The sequence below is a fragment of the Teleopsis dalmanni genome, chromosome X (genome assembly GCF_002237135.1).
Source record: "Teleopsis dalmanni isolate 2A chromosome X, ASM223713v2, whole genome shotgun sequence".
In the NCBI taxonomy this organism is placed as follows: Eukaryota; Metazoa; Arthropoda; class Insecta; order Diptera; family Diopsidae; genus Teleopsis; species Teleopsis dalmanni.
Window position 1 is genome coordinate 14495124 of NC_051848.1, and position 17327 is coordinate 14512450.

Below are 17327 nucleotides of genomic sequence, written 5' to 3' on the forward strand. Positions count from 1 at the left end.
TGTCAAAAAATACCCAATTTAACTCACTTGACATTACTTGAACTGAGTATTTGCTCATGAACGTGATTTAGGCTAAACCCTTTACATGATTCAAAACATGTAAGAATCAAAGTCGCACAATTTTCGTATGAGACGGGATTCAATAAATTGCCACTTGACTGATTGGAAGTCGATCTACTTTTCACCACAAAAATTTGTCAACAATAAGGCTTACTTCTGATTAACTGGCTTTATTAACAATCAAAATTGCCGTGGTTATGTGTAATGGTGATCTTTTCGCCAGCATCACATTTTGAGAAAGGCACAGTTTAGTGTAGTGTATGACTTGTAGTGTATGACGTCAGGTCACACTTCTTCAGAAATTAACAAATTTCGACCTTAAATACATGTGTCATAATTCTAGGATAACCATAGATATATAGACATAAAGAGAAGTCTATTACAATGACAAATCACATAATTTCCAAAAATGGATTTAGAACAACACACCACTAAAACCAAGTGATCTGACCCGGCTTGTCTATTTTTTGTGGCAGTATTTGATTTTGTTGGTATATGTGCAGAAACTAACATCTCTTTCAATCTTGTAAGTTAATATTGAGCTCACTATTCGTGTAATACGAACTTAAATAATTGTGAAACTAGTACACTTCGATACTTTTGTGGCATTTATAAGTCAGAAATCAACTATTATCAATAATACTACAAAATTAACTACTAAAAAAAAGTTGTAACATTTAATTTGTTTATATATATTTTGTATTACGCATATAGGTCTCACACTTCTTGAAAGAAAACACGTAAATTATAAAAAAAATTTGAAACATAATTTCAAAAAAAAAAAATTTAAACAATATATAAATATAAGGTTGTAAGCGCAATAAGGGTTTTCCGTTAGAACCTTTCCCCAGTGTTCACAGTTGCAAGGGTTACATAATTATCTTAAACTCTTCTCTGGTAGGAAGAGAAATGTTAATTACTAAGTTTCTTAAGGGGAGGAATTTTTAATTATATGGTTCCCAGTTTTCTAATTCGTGGAAAGACCCTTAAGTAACTTAAATGAGCGACTTCTAACAAGAAGAGTGATCACATAGGTGGTGCTTGTGATGTTATTAGGATAATAATTTTGTTTAAGTTTTGTGAGGTAGTGCAGCAAACGGCTTCACTTTTATACCCTCCTTTTTTTCATTTTGTTTTTCTAAATGTTTTTTCCATAGCGGTTTTTCCAATTCGAATGTTGAACTATAATTACTTGCTTTTTCAAAGCACCTACCAGTTTGAATCCCTATTTCATCACTGTACTCCTGTACCCTGGCTGGATAGCGAAATATACGTTCATTAATGGATTTTCCTAACTTTTTTATTTTACATCTAAGCTCAGAGTTATCTTTGTAAAGGTTCTGCAAGACTTTTTTATAGTTTTCTTCACTCACAAGTTTTGCAGGAATCGATTTTTTCTTATTAAGGAGTTTATCATGTAATGCGAAAACCTGATATTTCTCAAATTCATCAGATTGACTCGTGTCGCAATCGCAATTATTGTAAACCGGCAACTTTTCATCAATTTTAAGTTCTCCTACCTGTCTATTGTTATTTGGGTATTCATAAAGTTGGTTTTGTATAACAAAGTTTTTCCCGCTCTCCAGTTTACTTAAGTAGTTACTTGTTTCATCTTCACTTTCAAAGCCCTTTAATATGCATAGCTTTTCGTAGAATACTTCAGTAAGCTGTTTCTTATTACAAAGCTCCCGATTAATAAGTTTTATATATGTTTGTTTCATCATTACATCAATTCCTTTATTATTTTGATTCTTACGAAGCTTTCTAACCGAATCCGTCATCTTATTGGGCTTTTGATAAATATAAGACTGCGAACCGTTGTTGTTTTCGAAGTACTGTTCTTGTTTTGGACTTATATCAGTATGTTTTTTAACAATTGTTTTGTGGGATTTAAGTTTACTTGACAGTTCTTCAGCTCTTTTTACTGCTGCTTGTTTATTCTTTGCATAGGTTTTCGATCTTTCTTTTTGTTCATCCACTATATCAACTGTTACTACATTTGATCGATTGTAGTTTTTATGTGGAGAAGCTACTATTTTTTGTACGTAAGTGTATGAACATTTTTTTTTATTGATTTCTTTAGTATGTTTATTAGCTTCTAACAACACTTTTTCAAGATCAAATAGGCCATTTCTTCTTGCATATATTTTAGAATGCTTACTTCTGTTGTTCTTACAGATTTTGGCTTTGTCACAGGCTGTTTCCTTTTGGTTCTTGTCCAATTTGTAGGAAAAACTCATATCGTTATATTGGTTTGTACCCCGTTTTATGTGTTTTCTTGTATATTTACCAATAGATCTCTTAATAGAATCATGGTGATATTCTTCCTTGTGATTTTGATTCCGTCTATCGATGTTGTTATAGGCAGGCATTTGACCTTTACGCAGGATGGTCCTGTCTTTTATGTTCATTTTATGGATAAGCACTTGATCTTTGTCTGGCATTCGGATTTGTGTTTCTTTCTTCTTTTTCCCATTGTCTGCAAATTCATGTGAGTGTCTTCTTTTATCAACCTTTGCTGGAATATTAGAGTTATTAGAGTTTCTTTTTTGTTTATTCATATCTTTTATATTTCGAGTCGCCCGCTCATTAGTATTAGTTTTCTCGAACTGTTCATTAACTCTGTAATAGATATATTTAGCATTATTTTCCCGTTTTCCTGAATTCAGATGTTTGCATATTACAGATTTAGGATCATATACTTTAGGCACTACGTTCATATGTTCTTTGTAGGTATCAACGTCTTCAAAATCTTTGTAATAATTGTTATTACTTAATATATCATTTCCACTTCTTTCTTTAAATTTTTTATGTCTGTATAATTTGTATAATTTTGAATATTTGGGACGTCTATATTCCACAGCATCATATTTCCTGAAAATTGAACCCTTTTGTGTGGAAGCAGTCAAATGGCGAAAGTCAACTTCTTCGTTACTTCCATAAGAAGTAGACACTTCATTTTTTCTAAGTACTTGTGTAGATATAATTATTTTACACGGCATTTCCAAAGTGTCTTCCTCACAATACTCATCAGACATTTCTCCCTTACAATACTCATCAGACATGTCTCCCTTGCAATACTCACCAGACATTTCTTCCCCTTGTTTGCTTACAGCGATTTTTTTGACAGCATTTTGCATAAGAACATTTGCATTGCTTTGCTCTGTTAAACTAGATGTAGTCGATTCGTAATCGACACTAAAATATTGTGACATTAGTGCTTTCAGTTCGCTCTTCATCATATTTTTTTGGCAACCCAGGAATTCACTGTTGCTTCCAATGTCTGCGGTTAGAGTGTCTCCAGGTTTTTGTGCAATACGTTGAATGTATTTTATAATTTCTTTCATATATTTTTTTAAGTGATCTGATCTAATATTTCTATTCCATGCATATATTTTTTCACGACCTATTTGTTCTGAACCCAGTGGCTGCTTGTAACTCATTTTAACAACCGGTAACTCGAACCCGAAAATCTTAACAAGTTTTCGATTGATGTCAGCTACTTTACTGTATTTGTTATATGTTGATGTGTACTCATGCCATGAGTCAGTAGAAGTTCGATCAGTTGTGAACAGGTTTTTTTCACTAGATATAGTGAATTTGAGATTCGGTTCTGTTTGTAAAATTGCTTTTACTTTAGTTTTAGAATTATTGTCAAGCGACTTACCTGTACTATAATATTCCTTTCCATTAAAAAGATTTTTTTTCTGTGGAAGCACTTCATCGGTGTCATGTAATGTGGTTAGTAGGCTTTTGCTTAGAACACTCATCTGTTTAACAGGTGTAGTGTTTTGGTTGTAAGTTCTATACTTTATGCTACTACGATCTTCTCCATCCAGCATCTTATCACACTGGTCGTATTTCACAGCGTTTCTTTTTATAAAGTCTTCCTTTTCACACTGTCGACATTTTTTACGAACATTATGTAGTTCTTTTTGGAACAACTCATCCAGACGTTTCCTAATATTAATTTTTTGACTGTTCTTTGGATTGATTTGTTCTGTGAAAACACATTTCTTACTGCTTTTGTTGCTTTCTTTTACAGCGGCTTTATCATTTCTCGTCAATTCTTGGCACTGTCTCTTCATTTTAGTTGAGTTGTTCAGTTTTTTCTTAACTGCACCATTATTACGTAGCACTTCTAGCCTTGCCATATCAGCGTGTCTGTTCTGTTTATTGCATCGATATAAATCACTTCTTGTTAATTTTAAAGGAGTTCCATCCTTTATCCCTTTGGGTATGCGCTTGGACATTTTCGCTAATACACTGCAACTTTATTTTCCTGAATAAAATTTTCGTTGTATTTTTTTAACCAAATATATTTAAAATAGAAATCAATTGATTTTTATAAAAAAAAAAATTTGTAGACCAAATATTACAAAATTAAATAATCAAAAATATTTTAAAAAAATTTTGATTTCAATATTTTTCTATAACCAAATATTGTAAACGTTCTCACCAGAAAAATAATATATATGAGTTAAGTATATATTTTCTTTACGACGTATTTAAAACCGACTGCTTAGAACAAAAAAAAATACCTTTAAAAATACTCTTTAAATCTAATGTGACATTTATTCATCAAATATTAGTTCTATTTCCTAATTTTATTTTAGGCCTTAGTTGCGTGATATATTCATTCAGCTCACAAGTATATGGCTTTTGCAATCGTTTACTTGCTAAAATTATGAACAAAATCATTTAAAATTTGCAACAACACCGATGTTGTTTTCTGCATTGAAGGAGTTTGTTTATATAAATAAACTTTGAAATTTTTAAATGTTGTTATCAATTTATAACATCACTATTTGTCTGATTGATATATCAGAATTTACTAAAATGACACAAAAATTGCTCGCATTCGAAGCACTTCGAAACAAATGGTCAATTCCAAATGCTCTACAACCATTTGTTTACCGGAAGTCTTCAGTGAGAAATGAAAACAAATAAGCGCCGTCGGATTATTTTCCATCTCCATTAAGACAATGCGAGTGCTTATACATCTCGTCTAAGTATCGACTATTTGAACATTAAAAAAATCGAATTGATGGGTCACTCGTCGTATAGTTCTGATTTTGCACCCAATGACTTATTCTCGTTCTCGAACGTCAAGTATAAATTACGTGAACAACGCTCATAATTTTTGTCGACGGAAGAAACCGTTGTGGCATTTAAAAACCATGTTTTGGAGGTCTCTGAAGAAGATTGAAAAAATGCTTTGACAAATGTTTCGAACGCATGCAAAAGTGTATTAATCATGAAGGAGAATATTTTGAAATACAATAAAAAAATTTTTAACGACAAGTTAGCATTCTTTTATTATTAGGCTCATATTAGCTCGGTTTTATTTTTTGGAGTAACTTTTTGTATAGTGATTCACTTTTAGTGCATTTTCATTTTCGATTTGTGAATCTCAGTCAAAATATATAACACTCGAAATTAATTTATAACACTCTAGATATTTTGCCAGCTCAGAGCATGAGTTGACAAATAGTCAACTCCAGTCAAAAAATTTGCCTATTTAAAATAATGTGTATTGTATGAAATGTACGTTGCGTTAGGTTAAAATCCAATAACGGGTTGTTTCGTCAATTAGTAAATATATTGTATGAAAAATGAAAACTGGGAACTACCAATTACTCTGTGGTTAAAAGAGATGAAAGATGATTGCTTATGGGAGCGACATTTTCGTGTATTAAAGAGTTAATACAATTTTTTAGATGCATTTACTGTAAAAAGATTTCTGAGCATGAATCGATGAAATAAGGTTGGCTTCACATAACCACACCTCACATTTTTTAATGGTTGCAGAAACTCATATGATTACTTAATAGTCTTGTATTTTTAATAGAATTTAAATATGCAATTCAGTTCAACAATAAAGTGTAAATGAATAATAATGAAATGGCGCTTAAACAATAATTTTATAATTTAATTTCTACTAATAACGCAAGGGCGTCATTAAAAAGTGCTACAATAAAGCAATTCAGCAACTAATGCAAATTATTCTGGTATCGCTTCACGAGCAAGTTTTTGCCAGTAATCTACCAACAACGACGAGCAGCTATAAATACGAAAGAATGATGCAATATAGTATAAGAATGATATGTGAATATTTGTTATTGTTGTTGTTGTTAAAATGTTTGTCAGACGGGTTAAGCACCGATGTTAGGCTAGGTTATGGCTGCATTTGCCACATAAACACAAGCACCCGAATGAGTTCAAAAGCCTAAAAGCAACATGCAACGAAATCGAAATAAGGTAGACGAACCTCAATAGCAAGCAAACCGAAATGGGTAAAGAATATCAGGAGTATAGAGCGGTTTAAGCAATTGATTGAAATAAGGCAACAGAAATAAAACATAAGCAAAAAAGAAAATAAAAAACAGCCTGGCAAAAAAATGAAGTAGAAGTAGAAAGGAAAAAACATGCATATGTCCATTGGTAGTGGAGTCCGAAGTGGCAACATAGCTGAGCTTAGAACATGACAATGCGATTTCAGCCTAAAATGTACAACAGGGAAACAGGGGAACAGGGAAACAGGCATAGCGAGTGTATGGAGCATTGAACAAAAACCTGATTAACAAAAAAATCAAAAATCCAGAAACAACTGAAGTAGCAAAACCAAAACAGACCGAGGAGTAAGGCCTGAGGTAGCGCACATAAAAATTAGAAGAATGGTAATACAAAGGCAACTACGAATCATGCATGAATGCTACAGGCAGCGCGAATTATGCGAAAAAACCATGAAAATTAGGAAAGCATATGTGCGTATAGGTGTGCTTGTTCTGAAATGCACTGAAGGCTGAACATCATTGCTGGTGGTTGGCGAACGCAGGTTGCATAGTACAGTGGCGGTAAATGCATATGCAAAGAACGCGCAAACAGCAGGCTATTATGGGTGAATGGAATTTAACGAAGTATAGGCAGAAAAAGGCGAACTTCAGAGCTACACATATATACACAGACACAAATTAGAGTGACAGCGGGTCGCATTCACAGTTTGACGGAAAGGTAGCAGCATGTCAATGAGGTATGCAAGCTTTTAACAAAGCGATACGTGCAGTTGCACGACTGAATAGCAGTGCAACAAATATGCAAGGAAGCAAATAAGTGCTACCCCTATATACGATTAGATGGAATGCTTTGTTGTAACTCTTCTGCGCGTTGGGGTTATACCGCAACTTCAATCAATAATAATTTACAAATATATTGCAATTGTTAAATAAGTGGTTAAGTGGTCATTTAAAATTTTTGAAGGATAATATTTCATATTCGTTACCATAGAAAATTGAAAATATGCACCTATGTATATATATGTGTGTCTTTTTGTGTTGTTTTGAACAGTGTCGGTCTATAGTCTATGCTTAATAGGCTCTGGCTCCCATGGTGCTAGACCCTTGGAACCGCAATTTGCATTAGTATAATGTACTTACGTTTAAGGTACTTAAGTAAGGTTAAGTTGGGTTATACTGGCAACCCTAAGCAGCCCCTTAGGCCTATTGCTCTATTGTGTTATTCTATAAGAAACTCAAAGGTTGGAAAAATCACCCTAAGTCTTTGGTAGAGCTTAAAATACGTTTTATACGGAAGTCCTGAAATTGGGCAAGATCCTTAAAAAAGTAAGTTCCTTAAATCATAAATCAGCGCCGTGCATATACTAGGCAGTAACAAAGCAGATGTGAGGCACTTTCATAGTTCAGTCCACAACTGCGACATGAATAATTAAAAAGCAGATTTAAGAAGGTTGTTTAATCTTCAATCATTTAGCACAGCTCTCTACTCGTCTGTGACATGTCATTTAACATAAGATTGATTTTTTTACGGGGCATCTAAATGAGAAAACATTTAAGGTAGTATATCTATATAATTATATAATATAAATATTATGGACTATAAGCAAAAAAAGTAATACTATGGAATATAAATACGAGAGCGGTTTGTTAAGTCAGTGACTTTTTACTGCCGTCAACTGTAATCTACCATTTTGAGTAATTTTGAGCAAGCTACGTCGTTCAGTTGGTGTTTGATAGCCGTTCAAAGCAGACGACCTCGTGAATTTTTACGAAAATGGAAAAAAGTAAATTTCGTGTGCTGATTAAGCATTCGTGGCCAAAATCCACGAATTGGGATACGAACTGCTACCCCATCCAGCATATTCTTCAGATTTAGCCCCCTGCGACTATTTTCTGTTTCCAAACCTAAAGAAATGGATGAGCGGTAAGCCGAATGAAGAAGTCATTAGAGAAACAAACCTGAGAAAACCTATTATTTGAAGGGAATAAAAAAATTAGAAAAACGCTGGACTTAATGTATCGAGCTAAAAGGTGATTATGTAGAAAAATAAATTATTTATTTGTCACTGACTTATATATCACTGACGTATATTTATTTCAAGAAAAATTTTTCTCTAACCGACTCAAGTGCCTATGAAAATGAAGAGGAACAAGTATCTGGCTATTACTGAGTTTTTGTATTTCAAACATGAATCGTTATTGTAGATTTAATCTGAATAAGATTGAGTTTTCTAGAAATCTGTGTCATCATAGGTAACAGTATAAATGTGGATAATTGACTCAAACATGGTTTTGTGAGCTTAAATTATGAAAATCATTTCAGACTGTTAATAATCGTCACCACAGACGGATATTGAGAAAAAACTCCATATGGCATTGGTTGGCAGAGTTTGCCGAGGCTGTAATCCTATCACTAGAGAGCATTTGAAAAATATTGCCTAAAACTGCATTTACTCGTGTTACAACACAAATGTATTTGCTAAAGCAACTCTAGAGCTTTGCTAGTATGATTTAAATAAAATAAAATTAACATTTTAAGTAGATTCTTAATTTTTGACAAAATTGTGTTCACCATTACATTTTAGAGACAAATGAATTATCACAATAGTATTTTGTAAGGTTGGAACGGTTTGAATATGGGCGTAATAGTGCTGTAAATCGGCACTACAATTTATAGTACGTAGGACATCTCTTAACTGATTGATTAGCTTAAAATTGATTTAATAATAACTAGAACAAACTCTGCAATATTATTAAATAAGTTTAATATATCAAGTCCCGAGAAACATTTGTATTCATACAAAAAAACCAGTTTGTTGTGTCAAGATGGGTGTAAGAAAGCTTTATATTGCGGTCATTAGTAGAGCCAAAATATATATATTCTTTGAATTCTTTGATAATTTCTCTTATTTATCAATTCTGGTACTCAGTAACAATTTTTTAGTTTTAAAGTTGAAAACTTATTACAAAGGCAAAAAATATTTGCAAAATGTTAAGATCACATCCATCGCAAGTACTCTAAAGTCCTACATACAGTATAAAGTCTTGAAATATTAAAGACACATTTCTCTGGAGTAACGCTAAAAAATCAATTTAAAAAAAACTATGTACCAAACAGTAATAAAATATACAAAAGCGATGCTCAGTCTAACACAAAACTTTTCAACTACCCTTCGTAACAAATTTTTTTAGCATATATTTACAAAGTAATGGGTTTTCTCTTTTATTTCATAGTATAATCTTAATTTTATTATAATTTTAATTGTCTCCCTTTCCCGCCCCTCTGCACTCCTCTATTGCATTTCTACAGCATCCACTTTAAGTTCTCACAAAATGTCAAAATTTTGAAACTTCATAGCTTGCAGGGCATAAAAAAATTTAACAATTATGTCAACTTAATTTTAGTACCTAATCCTTGACATCCTTAAATTATATAAACAACACATACTTCAAAGGCAGCAACAGAGAAGAGCAGTCGTTAAAGCAGCAGTGACGAAGAAGGCGAATATGGAACGAAACCGGAATTATAATACAAACATTAACCCTTGCCGTCGCGAGCAGCTGGCACACCGAGAGGAGTGCAAGTTCTGTCAAAAAGGTGTTGAAGCTACAAAGCTTATTAAGGGGATTAATAATTAATGGTTTGATTTCGATGCCGTAAGAGGGACGCTTTAATTAGCTTGCATTTTTAGATTTAATGACATTTGTTGAGAGGGAAGGCTTGAAGGTAAAATTAAAGGAAATGTGTACACATAAAGGTACGAAGCCACTTTTCTGACTTACCATATGTAGTGATATGTATTACTGAATGTTATAAGTTTCGGTTTTACTAAATCAAGAAAAATGTAAAAATGTTTAAATTTCATAGTCTTAGTCTAAATAAGGGTCAAAATATTTTTTTAAAAAAAGCATTAGGTTTTAAAAACGTGATTATTACTGTGAACGAGTACAAACTGTATATATCATACACAGATGGTGCTGTAGACAATTAGGTAAGCGCAATCAACGTCTTAAAAAGTCGGTAGGTAGATTGGAGTAGAGGCTTTATATCCAAGGAAGCCCACATGAGCTCAAATAATGGCGTATTGTGGCACTATAGGAAGAGCATTAGTTCATATATAGACCAAAACGACTCCCCCATTAGGTAAAGATAAATCAAACTGAAGATTCAATGAATTTGGCTAAGTTTCTGATATTACAGGAGCACAGCTCAGTAAGGTCGGAAAAAAAAGTGGTACCGAAAGACACTGACACATGAGATGAAGCACAGTCTCCTCCTCTCCTCCTCAGAGTCACAGCCGCGACAAAAGTCATTATAGGGTAGACCTTTAAATGTCAAACCACGCTTTCAAACCACTATATGTTCTTAAATAATAAAAGAAAATTAAGTGGGATCTGACAGGGTTCTACGTAACCATAAGAATTCTTGTTGAAAAACGACATGCTCTTAAATAATAAAAACAAAAAATGAAATGAGAACTAATAGGGTTTTACGTCAACAGTTTTAATTTGTATCTCACATATCTCATACAGGAAAAGGAAAATATAAACTTTAATATTACTAAAAATTCTATTATGAACTATTCAAAATCCGACAGCAATGGTTAACTGCTTGCTGTGATGTTAAGTGACAAATCAGTTAAATGTTACTGAAGTGGAAGAACGAGTTATACGCCCCGATAGTGAAATGTAGCAATTATTCAAGTGCAATGTAACAAATGTGGCTATATTTCGCATGCAATGCAAATCGCAGCCAAGAAAGCGTTACGTTGTCTTTAGGTTTCTATCCCTTAAGGTACAACTTTTACTCACAATAATCGGTCTCCGCTGTCTTTGGAAGTCTTTTTTACCTGCTACATGCGGTTCAGATGATGCCCGTGTTGCACTCACCGGCTGTTTTTGTTTGTTATTTTAAATGCGCTGCCATTACTACCAATCGAGCAAAGAACTGCTCATCATATTACTCACGCCGTCCTAGCCTCCTTTACAAGTCACAGTTGAGGCCTTTCGTCTTAAAATCCTAAGCCTCATCGATTTCATTTGATTTGCAGTAATTGCGTACATCATTGCGGCGCGTTGTTGATGCTTGTGTGCTTCATTGTTATGCTGACTTGCAGCACTTTTTTTGTTTGATTTGTTGCTTTATTCCTCATTACTTCTCCATTTCTTCATTCTCTTTTTTTTTGTTGTCGTTGCTTGTATTGGCATTGTTGTTGTTGTTATTGCAGTTGTTGTTGTCATTACTGTTTTGGCAGTTGTTGCTGATGTTGTCGGAATTAGCAACTCGCAAGTGCATTCAATTGGCTTCATCTGTGCAGGCTTCATTTTTGCACATTTTTTCAATGGTGCGACACAGCGCGCCGCATTCATTTCAGCAGTTGCATCAGCGGCAGCAGCTCAAGTTCCTGCTTTGTTGTTGTTTTTTTTTGGTATGTTGTTGCATTGTTGTTGATAACAGAATATTTTTATAATTTTACCGTTATTACCGGTAAATAAGCGGTCGTAACCTGACATTAAATGCTTGTGGCTAATTTTTTTAATTTAATTTTTAAGTTGTTGTTTTTGTTTTTGTTAATTTCATTGATGCGCGCAAATTTTTGCGGCTTTTGTGGGAAAATTGAAGTTTCATTATTCGTCGTTTTATTCGTCGCTATTTTAATTTTCACAAAATTGGATTCGTAACGTCGGGTTAGTAAGTTGGAAACCCTTAAACTATACGCTGTCGGTGGGTTAATTGACCTCAGCACAGTTTTAATTTAGAGAAAATTAAATAAAAATTACAAGTAACATAGCAAAAGGGGGGAAAGATATAATGTCGTATCTACACTGCTAGTCTTATACTTAGAGACTATAAAAAAATAATTTTTCATATATTGACATATAAGTCAATGAGATTTTATAATACATTTACAAAAGTGAAAGAATTTAAAATGGTTTGAAAAAAGTTGATTAGATAAATTAATATAAAGCCGATGCTAGATTCAAAGCAACCAGCGTTCACTTAAAACTCAAGGACTAAAATCATTTCCGAAAGCATTCATACATTGAAAAACAGTTAAATAGAAAATTAATCCAATATAAGAAGCACCTTCAATAGCACTTATTGAAGTAATTGATTCAAATATTGAAAATATTCTTAAGGCCCATAAATTTTATTGTTCCAATAACTCCATACTAAAGCTAACAAAAATATATTAAAAATAATACCTTGTTTAAGAAGAAAATTTGAAGGTACAAAACTCTAATATACTTTGTATGGTCAGCCAAACTTCAATAAATTAATTAATTAAAATTTTTATTGTTGTCATTTCATTTCTATTTGAACCCTTCTAACTTTTTGATAGTTTCTTTTTGTGATAAGACACGTCACTTTCGATATAATGTTGTTTTTTACCGATGCTAGAAACTTGAAGACTAAAACAAATTTAAGTATCAGGAGCAATGACACCTGAAGTAGAGGCATTAACAAAGACTTGCATTTACTCGGAATATAGCACCATTAGTGTTATATTTCGGGTGCGAGTCATTTTTCTATCAGAGACTTAGTTGCGGACTAATCAATTCTATATTAATAGTCACGTTTTATCGTTGAAAAATCATTGGAACTAGACACCCATCAAAGTACTACTTGATTTTGCTTGTCAGTTGCTGCTGCATGGAATGCAGACCATAGCGGTCCAACAAAATTTTCAAAGAACTTCAAACAGGATTGCTGTTTGATAATATGGTAGATAAATAATATATATAGACACCTTTCTAGGTTTGGTGAAGGTAATAAATATTATTTTTATAAGTAACTTTGGTTTACGAAAAATATTTTAAAACTCAGTTTGAGTGATATATACCTTCCACACTCAGTTTTCTGGTAATAATATACAAAACTCCCAACAGACCGGAATACACGTTTTCTTTATAAATGGTATAATTAAGAAAAAATTATTTAATTATAAATTTTAATTTATTAAAAATTAATTTAATTAATTTTAATTATTAATATATTAAATTATTTAAGACTTCTTAATATATTTAACCAAAACTAATTGCCTGTGTAGTATATAACAGCAAACTTTTAAAAAATCACTTTTATTAGATAATTATTAGTCAGTTCCAGACATTTATCCCTTAACTGGAAAGGATAGAAGAGGCCAGTTTCATAACAATTTGTAATTGTTATCAATTTTAAGACATATCGTATGTTAGCAAAATTTTTACTGAATTTATATTTTCACTCTATTAATTATATATATTGGATATATATTATCTCGTGAAGAGCTATAGAGTGCCTTACGATTTTTTTAAATGATTGTAGGTAAAACCTAATTTTGAATATTCTGCGAGTTTACATTGAAAAATCATTTTTATAGAGCTTTTGATTTATGAAATTATTATTATTGCCATATGTTAAATATTGCATTATTAATACAAGTGTTCCATAGCTATGTATATTATCTCGAGAAATTACAATATCCCTGATCTGAATTATAGCCAGTAGAGCGGTATTTCATGTAATATTTGAAGTTACTTGATCTATGTGTCCAAGTTGACGACAGTCTTAGTCGTGAAAATAAACCTTCAGTGAGGTTGTGATATAGCTATAAAACAGAGTTTAAATACTAAAGGTTAATTTGATGAAATGTTTTTCATCAATAACACCATTGGATTTTATATACAACAATTATTGTTGTGTATGAATCATTTGCTCAAAATATGTTTTTATTAATTCTATTTGAGAGCCCACATTTCTGAGAAACATAACTTTTATAATCCAAACCATATGTTGTGTTTTCAGGCTAAATTTCTATATAATGCAAGTATTGAATAAACAATAAATATCAAATTTAACTTATTGTTTTTATAACTTTATTTATTGTATAGTTGATATATACTTGATATATGAAGGCTTTTATTTTAATTTTATTTTTGAAATCAAAATTTACCGCTGACGAATTGTGTTTATTAAAAATTGATGAAAATGCATCACAACTTAGGACGGCGTAATGTGTTGTCTCAACAGTACTCTTTCTTTAACTCTTTTAGATCTAGACAATCTCATGCAAAGATATCCTTAAGATATTGCTTGCTTAAAGTCGATGAAATTATAATAGCGTCAGAAATCTCTCAATAACTATGGGGAATTGAGATTAATGGTAATCGATGGGTAAAGGTAACTGAAATATTTCATGTAATGAGTCTTTGAAAATTGGCGAAAACAATTAGGGTCTATTTGGAATAGGCTTAGTCAATTTTTGTACATCTATCGACTAGCTATATATCTATTTAACTGTTTGTTAATCGATCTATTGTCTATCTGACAATATCGACTTATCTGTTTATGGTTGTTTCTTTGCCTATTCGTCTGTTAATATTTGTCTATCCGTCTATTTCTGGCACATATTGTGTGGTACCAATCGAGCTAAAAGCATTCAAATACTTTATTTTCAAAAGCATTCCAAAGAGAAATAATTTTAAATATATTTTCATAAGTGATAATAGAACTTTAACTTACTACTATGCTATAGCATGAAAAAAACTGCAAAACGTTGGGTTGAAGTTTTTAACAGTGCACCAGTGCATCCGAATATAAGAACCAAGGTCTCTAATAAAAATGTGTTATGAAATCTGTTGACTATATTTGCATATAATGAAACATATCGCGACAAGTAAAATTTAAAAAGCATTAAATAAGAATAATGAAAACAACATTAAAACATCCAAAATTTTTTCTTAATGAAATTGAATGCCCGCTTAAGTGGGTTTTTGTACGTCTATACCGTCAAATTCTTGAAATCCATTAAACCGAAGAAAGAAAAAACGCTTAATTAATTTTAATGTTAATCGCATGTTCTTTAAAACATATTGACACATACATAATCCAGTACAGAGACGACGGTACAAAGACATACCATATATTTGCACATCTTAAAGGCCATTCGTCGTTGCACTTGAAAAGGGCAAAATTGTCTTCTGCAAATGAAAAATCAAACAAAAAGACTAAAAGGCCGTTGGACAGCGTGAGTGAAGACAGTCCTCAGCAAATTTAATGGAATAAATGAAATATTTTTCAGGAATTAAATTTGAGTGAAATATTTAAAAAAAACAGCCAAAAATCATAACAAATATTTATGCAGAGATATTGCCTACTGTCAATGGATCTTCAAGGGAGATCAAAAAATTTAATAATGCGAAAGTGAAACAAAAAGTAATGGGTTTTCACATTATATTGCTGGAGTCCACTACATCAAAAATAAAAAATAGATTTTCATGAGTCGAAAACTAAATACGAATGGACATAAACTCTAAATTATTTAGTGTTCAGAGCGATGATCTATGTTCGTAGTATCAGAAAAGAGAAAAGAGAAACGCGCTGAGAGGGGGAAAAGAGAGAAAGTATGAATAAGTATCAATCAAAAATAGGATTTACAAAATAGGATATTATTAGCATATTCAGAATAATATCAAAAACAAATATTTTAAAATAAAAAAAAATTACATATTGGAAAAGTCGCGGTGAAATAAGTCTGTCATATGAAGTTTGAATGAAAAACTGTAAAGATCGGTAAAATCATTTAATGAAATAATTAAGTTATATATTTAAAATATTCTCTATATGAACTGGACTACATTATAATATATTTATAATGTACAGTGTACTGTTCTGTACACTGTTACATACATCAGTCAGTGATGTTTTATGTTTGCTTTCTGCGTTGTTAGATGACACCTATAAAACCCTGTAGACATTCCGGTCAAAGCAAAAATCGTGTTTATTCCATAGCAATACCTAATATAAATTAATGTAGCTGGACTATTGGTAGTCATGGTACTCAAATATTGTAAGCCAGGCTTTATTAATTGAGCATGCTTTAATGCCTGATTCTGCCCAACACCGTCTGTCCAAGGATTGGCTGGTACGCTATTACTGTTTCCCAGGATATGAGTAGCAACAATTGGTTCTTATAAGAAAAAAGATACAAACAAAAAATAGGAATTTATTACTTTGATTGATGCCAGGCTGATTTCTTTAGAAACTTTAACTGAAATAAGCATCCCCACTGTATTTTCTATACCAAAATAATACACACATTTTTAAAGGTGGGGTTAATCTATGTAGAGCGTTACGTAAAGTGACTACTGTAGTGTTAGACAGAAGTTGTAAGACTTTAGATTTTTCTTCTAAAAGTACAATATTTCCAAAATTCTGTTCATAAGACAATACATATTAATTGTAAATATTGCTCACTGTCTAAATCACTTGCAGAACATACGAAAACTTTAGTTTGGTCTAAATAGTGTGCAGAAGCTAATGCTGATATTGTTCAATATAACATATATAATATATTATCAGTATTAACACTGTTTTTTACTTGATTGAATTTTTAATTTTTTTATATTAATTTTTAATGCCTTTGTCAAAACATATGTATACCCCACAACCAAACTCGTTACTTGTTGGTAAACTTAATGTTTTTAACAAATTAAAAGTATTTATTTGTATGAATTTTGTATGAAATATTAATTTATTGTAGTTGAAATGTGGTTAGTGTGGTGAATGTTATTAAATTAAAATATTTTCTAACTGCGGAAACTTACCTTCTACTTTCGATAAATTCTTTTCCTGAAATTGAATAAATAAAATCTGATTAGAAACTTTATTAATTATAAGTTAACGATGTAAGCGTCTTTACTAAGTACTTTGTTATAAATTTTATACTTAAGATAACTTAAATGCTAAGTTTTAATCTCTTAATTAAAATTTTTGTAATTTAGGATGATTGCGACTAAACAAGACTACATAAAGGCGCACCATTGCAACCATTGCAACCATTGCCACCATTACGGCAAGTCTTGACAAAAACCTTAATTAATTGCCTCGACATCGTTCACAAGAAATGGGTTCCTGTTCATCGAACTGTAAAAGGTTTTGCACAAAATATTTGAAAACTGGGTGCATCATTAAACCATACTTGCAGA

At 31.9% G+C, this 17327-nt stretch overlaps 1 protein-coding gene across 1 annotated transcript; it reads right to left on the minus strand.

The window, feature by feature from the left end:
- Positions 1-760: 760 nt before the first annotated feature.
- Positions 761-4369, minus strand: LOC119689959. Its single transcript, XM_038104911.1, has 2 exons — positions 3728-4369; positions 761-3673 (listed from the first exon to the last, which is right to left on the minus strand). The coding sequence occupies exons 1-2, from the start codon at positions 4311-4313 to the stop codon at positions 1131-1133; spliced, it is 3129 nt and encodes a 1042-aa protein (XP_037960839.1). The 5' UTR covers positions 4314-4369; the 3' UTR covers positions 761-1130.
- Positions 4370-17327: the final 12958 nt, after the last annotated feature.